The 22,432-nt window shown below is 34.3% G+C and overlaps 1 protein-coding gene across 1 annotated transcript; it reads left to right on the top strand.

Moving 5' to 3' along the window:
- The first annotated feature begins 13,442 nt into the window (after positions 1-13,442).
- On the top strand, positions 13,443-14,815 carry LOC18096496 (major latex allergen Hev b 5). Its single transcript, XM_006386738.3, has 2 exons — positions 13,443-13,713; positions 14,007-14,815. The coding sequence occupies exons 1-2, from the start codon at positions 13,699-13,701 to the stop codon at positions 14,499-14,501; spliced, it is 510 nt and encodes a 169-aa protein (XP_006386800.2). The 5' UTR covers positions 13,443-13,698; the 3' UTR covers positions 14,502-14,815.
- The last annotated feature ends 7,617 nt before the right edge of the window (positions 14,816-22,432 follow it).

Here is a 22,432-nt window from a genome sequence, read left to right as displayed (position 1 = left end):
CTTGAAAGAATACGGTAAAGGTATCAATAACCCTTTACATGAATCTCTAGAACCAATATATGTTTTAGGATTTCTAGTTTCCTTTAATTACTAGGTGGTAACTTCATTTTTCCAATTTGTTTTTTTCATTTTTAGAGCTCCTAATTTATATCGGTTACTGATATTTGCAAAAAGAAGAAGAAGAAGAAGAAGAAGCTTGTAACGACATTACTAACACCTCAAATCCATACCCACAGTGGAGTGAGGGCAACAAAACTAGTTTATTACTATTATTTTTATTTTAATAAAGACTCATACATTTCTGAATTTCATCATAAGCTAAGTAATTTTATCAATTTCATTTGAAACATATTTGAAATTAGATAATGTTGTCATCCATGAATTCTCTTATGTATTTTTGTATGTGTTAAGACTAAAGAAGAGATGGATTGTTTATGGCTACATTGGTTTCAGACAAGGAAGGAAGTGTCGTGGTGGTCACTAGTGGCAAATATAGTGATGTGCCAGTGATAATGTGGTTTTTAGGTGACTTTCTCTCTCTACTTCGAGTTTCTTTCTCTCTTTGGTTTTTTCCTTTTCCCTCTTATTTTCTTATTTCTTTGTCTTTCTTTCTTTGTCTTCTTTCATTTCCTTCAACTTTCTAGCTTATATCAATTTCATTTTCATCCCGAAACTCTTTTTTCTCTTTGTTTTTTTTTTAATATGGCTTTGGGTTCTTTTCTCTCTTTTATTTCCCTTCTTCTTCTATTTTCTCCTCTTTCACCTTCTGGCTCACTTCTATAAAATCAAACTCTCTTTTCCCTCAATCTCTCTTGGCATTTTCTCTTTTTATCTAAGCTTTTATTGTTTCTTGCTTTGCCAATCTATTTATTTATATGGATGAAGCTTGAACAAGCTTTCTTGGTGGAATGATTATAACCCTTGGTTCTCTTAGGTTAATCTTAACCCTCCACAATAGTTGTACATTTTAGCCAAAGTTGTTTGGGATGGTCTCTTTGCACCACTTTTATAGCAACTTAGTCAAAGTACTTATATATATATATATATATATATATATATATATATATATATATATATCACTACTAGAAAACCAGAGAAAACCAACGGAATTACCGACGGAACTATTCCATCGGTAGTTATTACCGACGGACTAAATTCCATCTCAAAATCTGACGGTATATACCAACCGTATCTTCGACGGACTATACATTTTGTTTGGAAAGATGCAACGGCGTGGTGACGTGGAGTTTTTTCAGACGATTTTACCGACGGAATGACCGAGGGATTCAAACTAAGATAGCCGTATAGTGACATGGCATTGTCACCGACGAAATCACCAATGGAATCACCGACGGAATATATCCGTCGGTGAGTCCATCGGTAAAAACCATTATATACACCCCCTCTGCCGACACTCTCTTTCTCTGTTTCTCCTTCTTCTTCTTTCCCATCCCACCTCTCCCCTCCCAAACTGCAGCCAGCCACCTATCCCAACTCTCCACTATTTTCAACACAAGCACTCAAGTTTCTTATACCTTGTACATGGTCACAATATCCGTTTCTTGTGGATTTTATCATTTTTTTGTAAGTAAATCTATTCTTTTTAGTTTTAACATTTAAATGTGAATTTTATTGTTTTTTTAGTATATGTATTTTGTTAACGTATGTACTTGTTTGATTGTTATTTGTCAAAGAAACTTGTAGTATGAATGTATAATTTTGTAGTTGTTATAGTTTGTTTTAGATTTTGTCAAATTATATTTGTTTGTAAATTGTTGAAATTTTGTTTGAATTACACCGAATTAAATGTGTTGTGATGAAATAAATAATTAATAGCGAGTTTAACGGGTCTTTTTTAATTGTTATCAATTCTATTTCGAAGTTGTGATTTCTGTAAATTTATATATGTATAAATTTGTATGTATGAACGTTGATAGTTGATAATTGATAATGAATATTTAACATAAGTGTTGTTTTAATTTGTTTGATAATGTCAGGGAAAACCAATATTTTTATTATGTTTTATAGAGGTTCAATAGAAGTCATGGATGATCGTTCATGGATGTATCGGGACTCACCCCAAGGATTGCGGAGGATGGATTATTGTAACGGTGTCCAGGGTTTTATTAATTTCGCAACATCTATTCCGAGGAATTTTACTGATGGCGGTATTAGGTGTCCATGCAGGAAGTGTAAAAATTTAAAGTTTCTGCATCAAGATGTTGTAACGATGCATGTTCTAACCAAAGGGTTCATGGAGGATTACTTGTGTTGGTATGCACACGGAGAACTATTTGTTCCTGATGAGAGCATGGAAGAATAGGTGGTCAACTTCTAGTGCTAACAACATGCATGAAGTTGGAAATGAGAACAGTAATCCTTACAGGAATATGGTTATGGATGCAATGAGAATGAGTGAAGGTAATGTCAGGGAATGTCCAATCATAGAAGAAGAACCTAATGCAGATGCAGTAGGGTTTTTTGATCTGTTGAAAGATTCTGATGAACCATTATGGGATGGCTGCACGAACCACAGTAAATTATCAGCTGTAGCACAGGTGTTCACCATCAAGTCAAATCACGGGTTGAGTGAGACCGGTTATGACAAGATTATTGAATGGGCGAGAAGCATTTTACCTGAAGGGAACAGTTTGAAAGAGAACTTCTATGCTGCCAAGTCCATGATGAAACCCCTCGGTTTAGGATACCAGAAAATTGATATATGCCCTAACTTCTGCATGTTATACTACCTTGAAAATGCTGAGATGACCGAGTGCATGACATGCGGGCATTCCCGTTACAAACCCAGAACTGGTAGAGGAAAGACTCTCGTGGCATATAAAAAACTTAGATACTTCCCAATCACACCTAGACTGCAGAGGTTATTCATGTCACCAAGGACTGCTGAGCACATGACATGGCACAATCACACCATGCGGTTGATGGAGTGATGGTTCATCCTTCTGACGGTGAAGCATGGAAACACTTTAACAGTGTGCATCCTCACTTTTCAGCTGAATCAAGGAACATGCATCTTGGGTTGTGTACAGATGGATTCAACTCATTCGGGTCATTTGCTGCTCCTTATTCTTGTTGGCCGGTCATACTGACAGTTTATAACTTGCCACTGGGGATGTGTATGAGGCCGGAGTTCATGTTTTTATCTATGGTCATACCAGGTCCGAGCAGTCCGGGGCGGAATATAGATGTTTGTCTTCGTCCGTTGATTGATGAGTTGACGCAGTTGTGGTCCTCTGGATCTTTGACTTATAACATCTCGAGGAAAGAAAATTTTGTTATGAGAGCGGCTTTGATGTGGACTATCAATGATTTCCCAGCTTATGGAATGGTTTCTAGTTGGAGCACGCATGGAAAGCTAGCATGTCCATACTGTATGGAGAACAACAAGGCATTCACGCTAACAAACGGGGGTAAAGCTTCTTTTTTTTACTGTCACCGTCATTTGTTGCCGCCGAATCACAGGTATAGAAAGAACAAAAATGATTTCTTTGTTGGCAGAGTTGAAACGGATGTTGCACCCCCGCGTCTTTCCGGTGAAGAATTGTTTGATGTTGTGTCAGAGTACGGTGACATTGTGTTTTGTCTCCAATCAGGTAAGCAGAAGTTTCCTGGTTTTGGTTTGACCCATAATTGGGTGAAGCGAAGTATCTTTTGGGAGCTTCCTTATTGGAAGACCAATCTTCTCCGCCATAACCTTGATGTCATGCACATTGAAAAGAACGTGTTTGAGAATATTTTCAACACCGTCATGGATGTGAAGGGGAAACCAAATGACAACATCAAGTCTAGATTGGATGTAGCGCTGTTCTGTAACCGTAAAAATATAGAGTTGGTTTGTGATGGGTCACGGGTCGCAAAACCAAGAGCAAGCTTCGTTCTAGAGAAAAATGCACAACTACTAGTCTACAAATGGCTTAAGAGTCTGCGTTTCCCCGATGGACATGCCTCGAACATATCAAGGCTGGTTAACACGGAGGAATGCAGATTATATGGAATGAAGAGTCATGACTGCCATGTGTTTATGCAAACACTCATCCCATTAGTTTTTCGTGATTTGTTGCCAAAGGGGATATGGGATGCACTAACGGAGATCAGTCATTTCTTCAGAGATATATGCTTCAATAAGTTGAATGTTGATCACATTGAAAGGCTTGAAAAGAATATCGTCGAGACAATATGCAAACTTGAGATGATATTCCCTCCATCATTTTTTGACTCAATAGAGCATCTACCCGTACATTTACCGTTTGAGGTAAAAGTTGGAGGACCGGTCCAGTACAGATGGATGTATCCATTCGAGAGGTATTTGTTCAATCTTAAAAAAAAAGGTTAAGAACAAGGTGCATGTTGAGGCGTCAATATGTGAGGCCTATATTGTTGAGGAGTTCTCAACATTTATCTCATACTATTTCGAACCTCATTTGAGAACGAGGATCAACCGTGTTCCACGACATGATGATGGTGGTGAAGTGCCTTCAAGTGGGAACTTGTCAATATTCTTCAATCCTGGACGACCCACACCTAAAAATGCCATGAGGGGAAGATATTTGTCTGAAATAGAGTTCAGACAAGCACACAATTATGTCCTATGTAACTGTGATGAGCTGAGACCCTTTATTAAGTAAGTAGATGTTCGACTTAAACTTTGTCAAGAGTGTATTATTTATGTTTTGTGATACCATAAACTCATATAATTTGGAACAACCTTGCAGGCAACATCGACGATACTTACTGTCCAATAACTCACAACTGACCGAATCCCAGATCTTTCAATTACAAGATGAATAATTTTCCACATGGTTTAGAACACATATAAGTCCTATCACAAACTCATTATATCTTGCAATGTAATTAATTGTATGTCAATTTTACATAATATCCGTTTATTGATTATTGTTGTATTTAATTTACAAGGTTTATCAAATGGGAGGTAGTGCTGCTATTTCACTGTCTTTACTAAGCTTGGGCCCTGAAAGAAAAGTCAAGTGCTATAACAGGTATTTTGTCAATGGATATGTCTTTCATACTGAAGAATACGGGCATGGAAGAAAGACATACAACAGCGGTGTTTGTATTAAGGGATCGACTTCTAGTGAGTTTGAAGTTGACTACTACGGTAGATTGGAAGAGGTCATCGAACTGCAATATCATAGCGAGCAGAATAGAGTGTTTTTATTCAAATGTTATTGGTATGACACAACTAACAGAGGAATCAGAGTAGATCCTCACTATGGTCTCGTTGAAATCAACTCAAAAGCTAAACACTGTAACGTAAATGACGTCTTTGTTTTCGCAAAGCAATGCCAACAAGTTTATTACATATACACCCCTTCCTTTAGAAAGGACCGATCAAGAGTTGATTGGTTATCCGTTTTAAAAACAAAACCCAAGGGTCGTGTCGAGGTTGTTCAGGATGAGAACAAAGATACAAGTGTGATAGATGAAGTCTTTCAAGCTAGTAAGTTGGTTGAACCATACCGAGTTGCTCCTTTGATTGACTTAGAAGAAAATTTGAATTTTCGTGTTTTCAACGATAGTCTTGTTGATGTTGACGTAGAGGAGTTGAATGTTGTTCTGAGTTCTACTAGTGAACAAAAGAATGTTGTTGAAGAAGATGATAACGAAATTGAAGAGTGCGATGAAGCTGATGATAACAATTCAATTGAGGACGAAGATGAAAATTCCGACTAACTAAACATGTTCTAAAGCCTTATTTTTATAATGTAATAATTTGGAACATGAAATATTTATTCTTCTTTAATGGTCAACTCTTGTTATTGTGCTGCGTGTGCTGTAAGATTGCAATTCAAGTTTTTGTGACACGGTTACACAAAAAAATAAGAAAAATTTACGGTTTCACCGACGGACTAAACCCGTCGGTATTTCACAGAAAGTTGAAAAAAAATTACGGGATTGTGCCACTTTCACCGACGGACTAAAACCCATCGGTATTTCACAAAGAGTTGCAAAAAATTTACGGGATTGTGCCACAATCACCGACGAAGTCACCGACGGACCATAGAGTTGCAAAACATTTACGGGATTGTGCCACAATCACCGACGGCTACACCGACGTCTTTCCGACAAAATTACGCACATCCCGAAGCGCATGCATGTCAGACACGTGTCCGTCTGCACAAATACCGACGGATTTTCCGACGGATCGAAAAGTCTGGCGGGATTTTCAAACTTTTTTTGTGCGCATTTCAATTAATTTCCGACGGTATTACCGACGGAATTTAATGCAACCGACAACAATTAATGTCTGTCAGTAATTCCGTCGAAAAAATTGCCATATAAAACCCCCCCTCCCCCCATTTGGTTCATTTTTTCTCTGGCTCCGTTTCTTCTTCATTTTTTCTTCTCCGTTCATTTGGTTGCATTTGGCTTTTTTAAGAGATTTACCCCTATTTGGTGGTAGTTTTAAAAGGTATGTATTCTTTTTTCTTTATCTTTGTATTTTTTTTATTTTAATCATGATTTTTTTTTTGGTGTTCTTTGTTTTGTGAATTGTTTGTAGATAAAATCTTAAATTCAACACACTATTAAGGTAAGCATTTTTTATTCCCAAATTTATTTTGAATTGATATAGTGTTTTTTAGGTTTGTGTATTGTTTGTTTTGTGTTTAGGTTGTTTTGTATAGTGTTTTTTTAGTTTTTTCATTTTATTTATTAATTTTATGATATTATTGTTTGTATTGCTATAATTGTTATTGTTGAATTTATGTTAAAAATATTAATTTATACATTTAATTAGTTTACCTTAATTTAGGATATTATTGTTTACCTGTCATTGTTATTGCTTGTAACTCTAAGTACCAATTTAACAATGAATGTTCATAGTTGAAATTGATTCTTTTACTTGAATTTCGTTATATGATGTTATTGAATAAGATGTTTTGTGTTGATGATGAGTTGGGTTGAGATCCAGGATGGTTGGATCGGGATGTGAAATAAAATTGGAAGTGTAATATGATTTTGTCGATAACTTGGAACCCCCCAGTATAGGGGAGACTCTGTCGAATTTTTTTTAAAATAATCGAAGTTAATTATGTAATTATTCGTATAAATTTGTGTAGATGTGTAGAATGAAATCTACAGCACGTCGTCAGAAGACGGTTGCAGCTAGTTATTCTAGCAGCGAGGAGGACGTATCCTTAGGTGCTGATCACGACGAGGAATCTACGCCAACTTGTAATGCTGCTGCCTCTTCTAGCGCGGTTTCACAGCGCAGAAGCGGTGTGCCTTCACAGCGGGGTCAATTCACCCGCAAGTACCAGGCACAATGGAAGGATGACCTCTCAATGTAAGTTTGTTTAGGTTTTACTTTTTTTTATATATACTTATAACATAATTTATGAACAACTAATTAATATTATTACTTTTATTTAATTTCAGGTTCACAAACATTGAGGCTGCAAGGGCTATAACATTGGCGTTTAAATCGTCGATGGAGATTCCATTGTTTCAATGGAGCAAGGTTTCCAAACATCCTGAGTGGAAACCTAATATCGATGCATGGTTTAAGCGATTTCAGGTCGGTGTTAGTTTTTAATTTTTAGCTTATTTTTAATAAATAATTTTTATAATTTTATATCTTGTAATATTTTTATTTTATATGAATTATTTATATACACAGAACAAATTTGAGTGGGATAGGGCGAACAACAATGTTGTGAGGAGGGTATGGGAGAATCACGCGGCAACTAGGTAACATCGAAAATAATATTTATTTTTGTTTTATAATTTTATGTTTTAAATTCTAATTTGTTACTATGGAAGTAGGTTGCGTGATTTTTGGTATGACACCAAAAAAAATCAAAAAGAAACGTGAGGGATAACGGTCTTGAAGGATGGAATGAGGTGGCGGTTTGACGGGAATTCAAACTGCCATTCATCTCAGGGGAAATATGGACGGCATATATTGAGCACGTGACCTTAGAGCGGTTCTCACGGCGCTCACAGTCTGGCGCCGACAACTGGAACCGGCAAATTCATGGTTCGGTGACCACGCACACTGGCAGATCCCTCCCATTCAACGCACATGCAAAGCGAATGGTAAGATTAATTTTAATGAAATATATCGTTAATTAATTTGTCGTTCCTTATTAAATAACTTTCAACCTATTTTTTCCTTACAGGCTGCGTCTCTTGGACGTGAGCCGAGTCCAATGGAGCTGTTTGTAGAGATGCATGTGTGGAGTCAAGACCGCCAAAAGGGGGTGCAGCAGTTTGTGGACAACCGTGCTCAGCACTTTGTGGTATGTTCGTTCATTCATTTTATTTTGTAAGTTATTATTTTCTTGAATTGCATCTTGAATTGCATATGATGATTTTTTTAAAAATTTTCAAGAGACCTATAATAGCCGGTTGAGGGAGAGATATGGGAACAATCCTCGACCCATCCAGATTTCGATCCAGATTTGTGGATGGAGGTGGGATCGTCTGGTGGACCTGATAAAAATCGGGTCTACAGGCTCTCCAACACTACGGCTGAAAACTTGCGTTCGGCTCGTAGTGTCTCAACCGTTGGGAGCACTCCATCAGTATCGAGCACCCGGTCTGAGGAGCTCACTGCCTTGAAACAACAATACCAACAACTCTCGACGAATTATAATGAGCTTCGTCACATAGTCATGGAGATGAGATCAAAGATGAGTGATGATACTTGTGCAGGGTCTTTTTGGTCGTACGGTCCCGGGAACAACCAGCCTCCTCCTCCTCCTCCTCCTCCTCCAGCTCCGCCGCTATCCTAGTTTAATTTTGTTTTTTAAACACATTAAATTTGTAATGAATATTTGGATGAATATTATTTAACATTATTTTAATATTTTTAATGTTTAATCCAATTTTATTTGTTTATTAGAGTTTTACTATTAATAAATTATTATTTTTATATATTTTAAATAGATACCGACGGCATTACCGATGGATATTATCCGTCGGTAATTCACAGAGAGTTGCCAAACAATTACCAGCCATGCCGTCATTACCGACGGATACTATCCGTCGGTGATAACATACAGACGACTTTACCGACGGATAATATCCGTCGGTATTTCACAGAGAGTTGCCACACAATTACCACCGATACCATAATTACCGACGGATTGTCCGTCGGTAATTACCGTTGAAAATTCAGACGGATTGATTTCGTCAGTAATGTTCCCGCCAGAAATTTTTTTTCTTTGGCGCGCGTATCCATCTGTAAGACCGTCGGTGGGTTGTTTTTTTTATTTGCGACAGAATTAGCGATGGAAAGGGAAATTACCGACGACTATTATACCGACGGACGTGTTCCGTCAGTAAGGCCGTCGGTAATTATTTCACCGACGGAGTTCATTCCTGTCACCAACGGAATGAGTCCGTCGGTAAAACTGATTAATGGTGTAGTGTATATATATATATGTGTGTGTGTGTGTGTGTGTGTATTATTTTTTTTTTTATTGAAATAAGTTTTGCCTTTTTTATACTTGAGAAGGGTAAAAAAGTAAATTATGACATTCACCATGGAGGATATAATAATTCATTATACTTCTTATTATGCTTTGGCTAATAGGCAAGTGAAATCAACCAATAAAAATATGATCCTTAACATATAAATTAATCAAAACAATCATAAGATTTGGCAAGATTCATTATCATGAGAATTATTATAAGCATATTAAACTTCACATAATATTGTCTAAGAAGCCTTACCATTTACTTTGACTTAAAACATTGATCTCATATATATTACCCCATGGAACTTGTAGCACAATCACTTAAACATGAACAATATACATTATCAAGAAAACTTGTTATGCTTGTAGAATTAAAGGATTTGGATGCTCACAAGAAAAAGGTTGAAAGGGCATATATCAAGTAATGTTTAGCTCCAATTTTACAATAAGGTTTGATACAACATGAACATGACTTAACAAGGTGAACAAACCAAATCCTTAGTAGCGCCAAACCTTCACAAACAGTTTAGTTTTTAGTTGCGAAAATCGTAGGATTAATAATGGCTATGAAAAGGGATTTGCAAGAAAATTATCTTAGGTCCTAAGATTTGATTAAACCTCTTAACTTCCCAGCTCCACTGATCATAATACCTACCATTTGTCTATGATGAGCTCACATGGCGAGGTTAAAACAGGCAAATGGTGCAACATGACTAAGCTTGATTTAACTCCAAAATCTGGATCTTGCTTCCAAAATACCAAGCTAGCAATCATCCATATCGTTGAACACAAAACATTTGCTTCCAAGAGACTGTCACTCGACGGAGACAGGTTGCTCCTCCAAAAGTTTCATCCTTTCCACCAACCTCCATGGTTCATCATCATCCCGGGGACCCACCTCTTTTGAAATCCAATTGACCTTGTTCCATCCGACATGACATGGATACAGCATCATCCCATGTGGCCGGTGGCGTGTATTACACCTGGCATCACCTCATTGGTGTACTGTAACCCCACTTCGGCTCCACTTTTGTAGCCTAGCCCACCGCCCAAAACCTGAACCAAGACCTAAAAGACAAGCCCTTTACACCTTTCAGAACAGCTCCTTTCACAGGAGACTTCTCGAGTTCTTGTAGCTCTCCCCTATTCTATTTGGGGAATGAAATGAAACGGCACGACGAGCAACAATCATTCCATGCTGCAAACGCATCTCGATGTAGAAATGGGTGCCTGCTACCGTACGAAGTTTTCAATTAGGGTTTATTGGCATGGAGATCCACAAAAAACTATACAAAATTCATGGCATTATCGCCTTACGGTGGTAATGTCGGATTTTAACGATGCCCGTTCCCAATTGTTGATCCGTACACAAAAATGCATGCTGCTATTATTCTTACAGGAAGGGTTCACGTGATCCTACATCATCAATTTTATGTTGATGATGAGTTAATTAAATGCAACATGTTAGGGTTCAGAAGATTTGAGATACATTATCATCGTCATTTTTGTTATCTAATGTTAACCAAAAGTACTACTATGGCTCGGTAAAATATTTTAGGACTATCGGTCTGTTTGTTTCCTGTTACAGGGAAATATTTTTTTAATTTTTTTTGTGTTTATTTTAAAAAAATATTTTTTTATATTTATTTCTCGTGAAATATTTTATAAAAAAAATTGATTGATATATAATATTTTACAGTTAACTTTCAAATTTAATTCATTTGATATAATATATTTTCACATCATAAAATTCTATAAAATATTTTATGAATGGTAGTAATTCAATTACAATATCATAAAATTATTTTAACTATTTTTTTATTTTACCACCATCTCCTTTTTCAGCACTACCACCATCTCACAACCTCCTCCTCCAGCACCATTATATTTTCTTTTACTATTACCCTAATTACCTCACAATCACCTCCATCATTATTATTATGTCAACACCAACATCTTCACCTTCACCATAATTTTTTTTTTCAGTATTATTATCATTAAAAAATGTTTACATGTAAAATATTTGATGTAAAAGTATTTTTCAATAGCGACGAGGAAGAGGAACTTTTAAAATTTGGATACCCAGAGCTATCGGTTCACCCCTTCAAATGGCCATGGCTAAGACCTTTGTTACCTCGCGTGCGACACCTAGGCTTCGTTGCTCCTCTTCTTATACAATAGATGAGTATGCCTTAGCAAAATCTAGCATATTTATCAAAGAATATGTCATTGAGTCCCATAAAAAAAGGGCTTCAATTTACATTTCTTATGGTCTGTCTCACAAAGAGCGAACAATGTCATCATAGGAGCCCAGATTATCCCGTAATTTTTCAAGTTTTTTTATAGTAAGCGCTAGCTGCAACTATCATATGATCTTAAGTACTGAGATAAGTTATGTCTCTTTTTATCTGAAAAATATAAGGAGTATTGCTCTGAGAAAGACGATCCTGAAGGTCTTTTTTGACATCCTGGGCAGTGGTAAAAAAATAAAATGTTGTCAGAAAGATTTGGTGTGAAAAATTTATAATTAAGGATAAAATCATGTCATTGCATTTTCGGTAAGGATAAAATTTCTAGTTTTGTGAAAAATCAAGGAAGATTTGGTGTGAGAAAATATATAATGAAGCTTTGATAACATGTAAAGAGAAAAGAACTCTCAACAATTTATAATTATATAATGTTATTGATAAATACATTATTATTATTAATCTTATTAAATTGATCATTTTTATTATTATTATTATTAACGTGGGTGTTCAGACTAACTTATACGCACCTCGACTAATGCCACGCTCTGAAGTTAACAATCAAATAAGTCTTTAGTGGTTTAAAGGTTTGTGAGATTCGAACTAGTGATTTTTAAATAACAAATCTAGATATTAACCGGTTGAGCTACATCTCTCGTAATTATAAATTGACATTCCTTGACTTAATATGATGTTGATAGTCTTGTTAATCTTAACATTTTTAACAGTTTTCAAACTGTAGCCAATGTTTCGTTTTTGGAGGCTTGGATCCATCTGGAAAAGTAGAAGAAAATAATAAAAAAAAAAAACTGTTGACACGTAATGGACAGCTACGAAATCCGTGGACATGGCCGTCCACCAACTCCAGCTCAGCTGATCCAGTCCTTCACTAATGTTGCTATCCCTGCATCTCGTGGGATCCGCCGACTTTAAATAGCGTTTGATAATGTGATAGCTTGTTTATTAAAGTAGTTTTAATTTAAAGATATATTAAAATAATATTTTTTATTTTAAAAATTATTTTTAATATTAATTTATTAAAACTATTTAAAAAAAATTAAAATTTTTATGAAATACCATAATTGATGAAGCAATGGCCGATAGAGAGCGTGGGACCAACTTAAATTTCCACGTCAGAGTTTTATTCGTTTGTTTGAAGTAAATTATGCCTATTGGTTAAGGGTGATTATTATTATTATTATTATTATTTAACATGAGAAAATCACAGTACTAGTTTATAGTGCAAGCAAATATTGAGAAATATTAAAAAAAAAATAAAGATAGCTTTTTTTGAAAGTTCTTTTGGTCAATTGCTTTTATTTCTTAAATATTATTAATAATTTTAGTGACCCAGCATTGATGGAATTTTTTATTTCTAAAATTTTTGACAAATTATTTTCATTATTTTCTTAAAAAATTAATTCATTTATCCTTAAAAAAAAAAGAAAAAAAAAAAGGGAGGAGTTGTTAAGGACGAATGGCAAGTTGAGAACATGAATGAATGATAATCAGGTCACCTACATGACCGACTGCACAAAGCACATCAGCACACACGACCAAAAGAAGATGATGGCTAAGATGAAAATGGCCTCCATTATTTTAGCTTTTTCAAATTAAATCGTGTGCCCAAATGGAGATTTGTTAAAATTTAATTTTTTTTTATCTTTTTAATATTATAATATATTTATAAATAAAAAATATTCTAAAAAGCAATTCACTTCCATCGATTCTTTAATGACATCAGCTGTGGTCTCAAATCCCAAGATTCCTCGAACGGTAGCTCTCTTCTCTCACTCACTCACTCACTCACTCGCTCGCTCGAGTGAGCCCCCTACATCTCTATATAAATACACCCTCGTTCATCAGTACTCTGCATCAAATATTCAAAGCAATTTCTTCATCCTCTTCTGTGATAATCACTCCTACCTTTTTGCTTCTTACAGTTTTCTTTTGTATCCCAGCTGTGCTTTATTTTCCTTCTAGTTCCAATGGCCACTGTTGAGGTAACTCATTCACTAAGAATGATTTAATCTCCCTCTTGAGAAGTTTATTTAACAGATTTCATCTATATACTTCTTCCAAGTCATTAAATATATTTATATATATAATTAACTCTGATAAGTTTTATGCTGATGGATTGTACATCAAGATCAACACCTCCATCTTAATTATGATCTTTAATTCGTGGATGTTCATATTTGAAAACTCGTATATTCATCTCTATATATATAACAAATGGTAAGACCTCATCAGCATTTTGGTGAGCATTCTTTTCTTTTAATAACGTATCCTGCAGGTTGTGTCAGCGCAGAATGCACTTGTAGAGGAAAAAAATGAACAACCAATCAAGGTTGAGACCACCACAGAAGAAGCGGTCACTGCAGCACCAGAGGCAGTAACTCATGAAGAGCCAAAAGAAGCAGAGAAAGTTGCAGCATCTGAGGAGCCCGTGGCACCAGAGCCCGAGGCCCCAGCTGAAGCTGAAACTAAAGAGGTGCTCGAAGAGAACAAGATCGCTGCAGAAGAGCCAACAGTACTAGAGAAAACTGAGGAGGAGACACCTAAGGAAACACCAGAGCCGGTTGCTGAGGAGACAAAAGAGGAGCCGGAAGTACCCGTAGAGCCTGTTGTCGAGGAGGCTAAAGAGACTACAGAGCCTGGTGAGGCACCGGCAGAAGAAACGGAGGTTGCAGTCGAAGCCCCAAAGGAAGAAGAAGTAAAGGAAGAACAGAAGCCTGTTGAAACAGAGGAGAAGGTTGAAACAGAAACCCCAGTAGAAAAGACTGAGTAATGAGGTCATCACGGGAGAATGCTGCATGGTTCCAGTGGAAGTCTATCTAGTGGGTTCTTGTGTGTAGGTTGAATCTTGCACGTCTAGCTAGTGGTTTAATAAAGGATTGTTATGCTAATGGGGGTGTAGGTATGGAAATGTTCCACTTGGATCAAACCAATGCGAACTCACCGCATGGATGCATTTGATCTTTGATTTGGAGCAGAGATGCCTTGTGGGATGTTCTTGTTGGTTCCAAGTAGGTTGATGAATTTTATATTAATGGTTTGGTATGTAATAAAATAAGCAGCATCTTGTGCTGCTTTGTTTGATAATTGGAGCACATATTCTGCCTTGCTTTTACGCTTCTCCGCTTGACGAGACCATGTTTTGTGGTTCATCATCAACTCCTTCATTCCTGAGAATTTCCCATGAATGTGGAAATACAAGTACAGGACAACAATCATCAATGCCTCCATTAGTAATTGAAATTTGTTGCAAGTAGCAAAGCCAACGGCTACAAATGTATAGAATCCTCCTTCAATGTTACCCGTTAGACAAATCAACTAAGAGACTGGATGTAAGAAAATATTCCTTAAACACAGACACATGATAAAAAGATCCAGACCAGTTGACAACCAGTCTTTAAACGAACGATTGAGCAAAAACGCCCATCTTAGCTGACTATGTACAGGCCCAATTATTATAGCGTAAACTAGTAGCATTACAGCAGCTCCAGTGGAGAATATATCCGCATGCAACTTTTCAATTTTGTTTCTGTTTTCTTGCATTCTTCTTTATAGGACGCCTCTAACATAAGTGTACTGTGACTTTTCGGGAAAAAAACAGCAGCTGCTCAAAGTATGTTAGTGGCATCTTCTCAAAGCACTTCAGAGGTGCTGCCGCCGGCCATAACAGTTGCTATTATCTAGGGTTTATAAACAGCATATCATCACATCTGCTTGAAAATCACCAACACCGATTATCTTTTCTGAAAGGATAGGGACTCTTGGTGCCACAAGAGATTAACTTATTTTGAGCACATTGATCATGTCCTTATCGACAGATGTGCTGTCTTCGGTGTTTGATTGCAAAACCTCTCGGGACATATGGTGCGCGCTCTTGCTGCAGCATTGGCATCTCCATCGAAAACGCAAATAATGGCTCTTCACTCTACCTTGTTAGAACTGCGTCAACATCCTGATGAAACCATGAAAACGTGTTTACAATGAGTTCAAAAATACGGTGACAAACTCACTACTGTTGGAAAGTCGTTCGATCCAACAGATTTCAATTTATATTTATTGAAAGGATTACGTTTCAAATTTTTAAAGATCTTGTCACAAACATTAACTACTCGCCCTAAGCTAGTTTCTCTTTCCAGACTTCATAATCTACTTCTTAGTCATGAATCCCTTCGTAAGGATGAGTTTCGGCAGCTCACTGTTAGTGGGACTAGCGTTGATAATTCGATCCAACCAACATTACAGGTGGGGCAACTAGTGGAGGTTTTGGAAATTCGTCTAGAAACGCAAGAGCTCACTATTAATTTGTCATATGCTTAGCTCACACAATTTTCTCTCGGTCTAATGCTCCTAATGACAAACGGAGTTCATTGATGTTGCATGAAACATGGTGCTAAAAGAAAGTGATAGAGACATGCAACAGCAAGAAACTGGTATAGAAACATGATGAGAGTTGAAGGCTTACGGCCATTATGTTAAATAAAGAATGAACAAACTTGCAATTTGAATTCAAAAAAAGGAAAATAGTAAAATTAAATATTTATTTATAGGATTATTTGAAGAGATCTGTTCCAGAAATCAAGAACGATGACAAATTGGAGAAAGAATTCATATGAACATATCTGCAGATTTGATTTCTAGTGACATAAACAAGTACAGAGAGTGAAAGGGGAGACTGAAAAATCAGCATTCGAAGAATATGGGAGCAAAATTGATGAGGATGAGGAAAAATTAAGCAAAGGATGGAATAATTCTATCTCTTCTTTTATGGCCATCGACATTGCCACTCTATAATCGATAAAGGTACAGCAGCTAATAGTCCTGTGATTGAAATGCAGCTAATGTATAACTAGCTTGGACCTTAATATTTTTTGTTTAAAATCTTTTATACTAGATAATTCCATATCTCTATGCATAAAGATAACTAATTTGATCGTTGTGCTCGCACTCCATTATAGATTTTTAACCACTTTCTCCAAAATACTTTCTTATCTCTTCTTTTTTTGATTTGGGGTTATAGAAGAAGGAACCAAAACCAAAGATATTGGCAACAAGTCTTATTATGGAATAATTTATGATGTTAATTTTACGTCAATCTCATATAATAAGTGTCCAAATCTCTATATATATATATATATATATATATATATATAAACTCACACACACACACACACTAACTAGTATATATATAAACAAAAATTACATTGGATATTTTTTTATAAGAGTTTGCCAACTCATAAATACTAGTTATTTAACTAGATGCAATAATTCAATGAATGTCGGATAATGTTTTTGAGCAAAAATAGGTATATGTGTATCTTTATACCATGTTTTTTTTTTACAAAAACAATTTCTCATCATAAATAGAAAAACTTTATGCCTGCATTTAATAAAATAAGATAAAAATTATATATGTCAGGAATTGTTTTTCAAAAAGTATTAACGTGTATATTTAACTTGCTTCGCTACAGGCTGAATATTTTTTTCTACACAAAAAAATGAATATGTATGTGTTGGTAATGTGTTTTTAGAAATTAAGAAAAAAAATAGATCTATAAATCTAAAACTCGATTCTTACATATTGTGAAAACATTAAAAGTTGAAGAGTCAATTAAAGAATGAATTGAATAATTCAGAAACCAATGACTGTTTTGTGAATAAGGCTATAATCCAGGGGTCCAATTGCAAATTACCTAGGGGCGAAATTAAAAACAAAAAGAAGAGGGAATTTCCTGATTAAGGGGTTTAATTACCAAACGTCAAATACTCAGTGACCAAACTGAAAATGATCACTCTCATCCCAAAACGACGCCGTTTCAAAGAAGATTATTCATCTTCTTCTTCTTACCCGACAGGGAAAAAAAGGGACGCCCCGCCGGCGCCCCACGATGCGTCTCCATTATCACTGTAACTGTCATGTGAGTCCGTTTCGTTTGCTTTACCAACGCATGGCATTCTCTGGCTTTATATAAGCCAGAGAAAAGCCACAAGAAGGGAGAGAACTGGGGGGGAACAAACCAGAGAAGCAGAGAAGAGGAAGAAAAAAAACAGTAGAGAGAGAGAGAGGGAAACCCAGGAAATCAACACACAGAGAGAACAAGAACGAACAATACAGGGACAGAACAGAGAGAACATAGACACGAGAGACACAGAAGAAAGACCAAAAAACAGAGACAGAAGAGGGAGATACAGAGAAAAATACAGAAAGATAAGGAACAAATAGAATACGAAGACAAAAAGAACAAAAAAAAGAAGGAAGATCACAGAAGAAACCAAGGAAATGGAAGAGAAATTAGCAGCAGTCGATCGCCCGCAACTTCGTCTTCATCTTCAGTAGCAGCAGCACAGGTAAGTGCTTTTCGTCTTCCCCAGCTTTACAATTTCAGTTCACTCACTGTGCAGTGTGCACCTTGAATTTTAATTACTCTTCCACTGTTCATGCACGCGTGATTTGGTTAACGCGTGTCTCCTGCTTGGCCCAGCCGGGTCCTAATTACCCGGGCCTGCTGTGTCTAGTCCAAAAAAAAAAAAACAGTAGTTGGGCTGGGCCTTTGGCCCATTGTTTTTATTTTTATTTTTTTTATATTAGACCAAACGAGTTTTTTTTTAATATCAGAAAAATCTAAGGACCCTCTTAAATTTATTTATAGGTTCCCATGTTTTTATTTAAGTATTTCACTATATAATTGATATGTAGATTTTAACTGTAAAAGGTAAATTCAATTTACAATATATTTTACTAGAAGGCGACTCATTGAATTTTTGTTGACCAGTTGGGGTTACTAGTGACCATAATACTAGATAATAACTCACTAAACTACACATTTCTTATTGAAGAATAAGATGTCAGAAACTTGTTTTTAATTTTGAATTTTAAAGGTTGTCGTGATGTTGGGTACGACACATAATAAAATAAAGTGAGAATTATATGCATTAATAAATAAATAAAAAAAATTGTTAAAGCAACACCGCATGTAGGATCTTAAGTTTATTTTTAACATAGTGAAAAAATAGGATAATATTGCAATTATTTTTCACTATATCATAATTCTTTTAATTGAGAAATGTAAAGAGATTGTTTATGCTAAACTAAATAAATCATAAAATATATGAATTAATAAAGTGGAAAAGAGCTACTAATGCAAATAAAATTCTAAAATGAAAAGATTATCTTTTTTTATAAAAGTAAAAGAAAGATCAGTATAATATTTAACCTCAACTTTTAGCTATAATGCACAAGTTTTTTTTATTATTATTATCTTAAAGGTTACCTTTTCCTATCTAAGAAAAAATAATTTTTAATTTTATAAACACATCATGAAAATAAAATTTATTTATATAAAATATAAAAAAGATTTATGGATAAATTAGAAATATCTCTTTGAAACGTAAAATATGTACAAAATATTTTTTTTAAACAAAACTACTATTTAAAAAATACTAAATAAATAATCTAAAAAATCATAGAGAATACATATAAAAAATATCAATTAAAAAATTAAAATTAAAAAGAAAAAAAAAAGGTCAGACACTGTTGGTTCTGGCAAACCAAACCCACGTGCTAGCCCTTAATTTTTTTTATTTGGTAATGGGGTGGATGATACATTGTTCACCTTAGAGTTTCTTGATAAAAAATAAAGGTAGGTGACACGTCGCCTACTTCAGCTCAAATTTCAGTATAATTGTGTTTTTTAGACCTATAAAACTAATTTCTCTCAATCTATTTTTGATCAAAAACACATATAAAACACCTGATACACCTCAATAAATCCTTATATGACCACCAATAACCTAAAAAGCGGTCTATAAACTCAAAATCAACCCTATACTAAAAAACTTTATGATATCAAAATTGCCATTTCAGATGATGAGAAGGCTAAAAAACACCTAAAACTCTTCTCATTGAATGAAACTCATTAATACCAAGATCAAAGTTTTTTGTGGTTTAAATAAATGTCAATTAAGTCTTTTTCTCTCTACCAGATTTTTCAGCCTTTTACACTTTAATCCTTCATCTTTTAATTCTGTCCTTGTTCAATAAATCAAACCTAATTTGCTATCAATTTAGCGATTAAAGTACTGAATCGATGAGAAAACATCTTAGATGACCATAAAAATAAAAATAAAAACCATCGTGCGGGGAAAAGTAATTTCCTCACCCCTTTTAAAGTTTCTTGGTTAGCTAATAAAAACCTTTTTAGGGAGTCAAAGCCTGAAAGCTACTATGTGAGTGTATTTTCTGTATACTTTATTGGGTTGCTATATCGGAGCCTGAAAACTACGTTTGACCAAATAAGAAAAACTTATCTCAGGCGAAGAATTCTTTTCGAAGGCAACCACTACTGTGTATTGGGCAATGGAGGGGCTTCTTGGTGACCTACTTTTTTAAAGGCACCTTTCTATATAAATCCAATGTTCGGTAAAGAATTTTTCAATAGATTGTTTTTCGGTGGCCGTTGAAAAACTAGCCAGCGCTGCCACTCCTTTTTAGGTTGCTGATAATGAAGGAGGACTTCATCAATATTCCCTGATAATTAGTTTGTTTGAACTCTGGGCTTCTAGCTGTCATGCACAACGCAGAGCAACCCCTTCCATGTTTCGTTGTTGTTTGACCAAAACTATTTTTGGATGTAAATCAAAGTTTTAGGTTGCCGACTCGTTTTGACCCCAATAATCAAAGTCTTATCTTAAAATATCTTCAAGAATACCATACAAATCTTCAAAAAAAAAAAAAAACTATTTACCAACACCAAAACATCCCAAAATAACACGAAAAGAAATTGAAAATCAACAAAATAAAAAAAATATAAATGGAACTTAATCTACTATTGTATACATGTTTATAGAAATAAAAATCATTGCCATTAAACTCTTTTCGTTAAATAGAACCCGTTAATACTAAAATTAATCATTTTTTGTTACTACATTGTTACAAACTGATAACTTTCTCTTTTCTCTCACAAATTCAGTGACTGAAATATTAACAAAATAAACCCTTGGATCAAAATTAAAATTACATAAACTAAAGGAACATTATATAAAGAAAAAGAAGAACAGGTGGATTATATAGAAATTTTTCTAGCGAATTCGAGATTGGAGATGGGTTTTCTCCTTATTTTATATTTTGGTTATCTTTTGTTGATTTGTTTTCTCTCCTTGACAAATTTTAAGAAATTGGTAGTTAATTTAGGCAAAAACTACTGCAATTAAAAAAAAAAATTTGAGGATGAGATTAAAAAAAAGCTTTGTTGTCTTGTGAATTATTATAGTGATTTACCTAGTTGTTTTAATATATTTTGTAATTTTAATCATAAAAAGTAGCTTCTTAAAAATACAGAATAACTTTGTTTGGTTTGTCATATCATTCTTAGTTTAAAACTAGTTAGTTACCAACGCATTACCACAATAACTTTTTGATGGTATTTTTAATTCTAGATTGGTTTGATGGCATAACCTAGTGACCCGTTGATTAGGCCACTTGCAATGGCCTAATTTAAAATTAAAATGGAAAAGAGTTAACTTGGTATCACCTAGTCAATCTTTCAGTTCTACACGTAACTTGTTCAACCTAGTGTTTGACTTTAAAAAAAAAATTATAGTGACATCATAATAATAATTTTTAAAATATTAAAATGTCAATATTTTAGATTGTTTCAAGTTAACCCTACTAACTTGTGACTTGGTCTGGAATCAAACTAAGTTTAATAGTTTTGCTTTTTGAAATTTATTTTTTTATTAAACAACAACAAAAATAGATATTTGTAGAAAAGACAACTTTTTTTTTACAACAAAAGGAGGTTTTTGTTAGCAACATAATTCATTGAATAAAAAATACTAGCAATTAGAAAAAATATTTGAAGAAACTATGGCAATCTAAACTAAAAGAAAAAAATGTATATTTTTAATAAAAAAATATTTTTTTATTCATGCATTTCTTTTTTATTTTGAAAAAATAAAACATGTTTTTTTTTTATGTTAAGTATTGCTTTCTAAGTCAAAACTTATTATGACCGTGAACACAAGTTCCAAATAAAAAATAAAAAATCATGAATAAATATATTTATTGTACTTTTATTAAAAAAAATATAAGCATAATATATTTGAGAAAATTATAAAATAACTTACAATAAAAAGTTAAAAAATAGATATTTTCTTCTCATTCAATATTAATGAGCAAATTATTTTATAAATTCCACATATTAGGTTAGTAAATAATTATTCATAAAGCAATTAATAATATCATCATAAAAAGTCTTTAATATTTTTTTAAAAAATTAAAGCTTAATTGTATAATCGTTTAAATATTATTTTAATACATTGATTCAAAGATATTTTCTATAATAAAAAGAACAACAACAACAATAATAATAATATAAAATTATAGGGACTGAAATTTTAGGACTGAAACATGAAATAAATAAAGCTTAAGATCTAAATATAAAATCCTAAAATTATAGGGACTACAAGGGAGTGGATGGAAAATTTTTGGACAAAATTGAGCTTTTTTGTGCTAATAAGAAAAAAGCCCCTTTAGGTTTATTTTATTTTGGTCCTTCTTTTAATTTTTCTTAACATTACAAATTTATTTTTTTTTTTCATGAAATTAGCCTTTAAATCAGTTTTAAAATTTCACCCAACACATTGAATTGTCAAGAAAATACAAGGAAAAGAAAATATCAACATGTAAAATATCACAAATATCATACA

Source organism: Populus trichocarpa, chromosome 2, assembly GCF_000002775.5.
Source record: "Populus trichocarpa isolate Nisqually-1 chromosome 2, P.trichocarpa_v4.1, whole genome shotgun sequence".
In the NCBI taxonomy this organism is placed as follows: domain Eukaryota; kingdom Viridiplantae; phylum Streptophyta; class Magnoliopsida; order Malpighiales; family Salicaceae; genus Populus; species Populus trichocarpa.
This window is presented reverse-complemented; position numbering and strand designations above follow the sequence as displayed.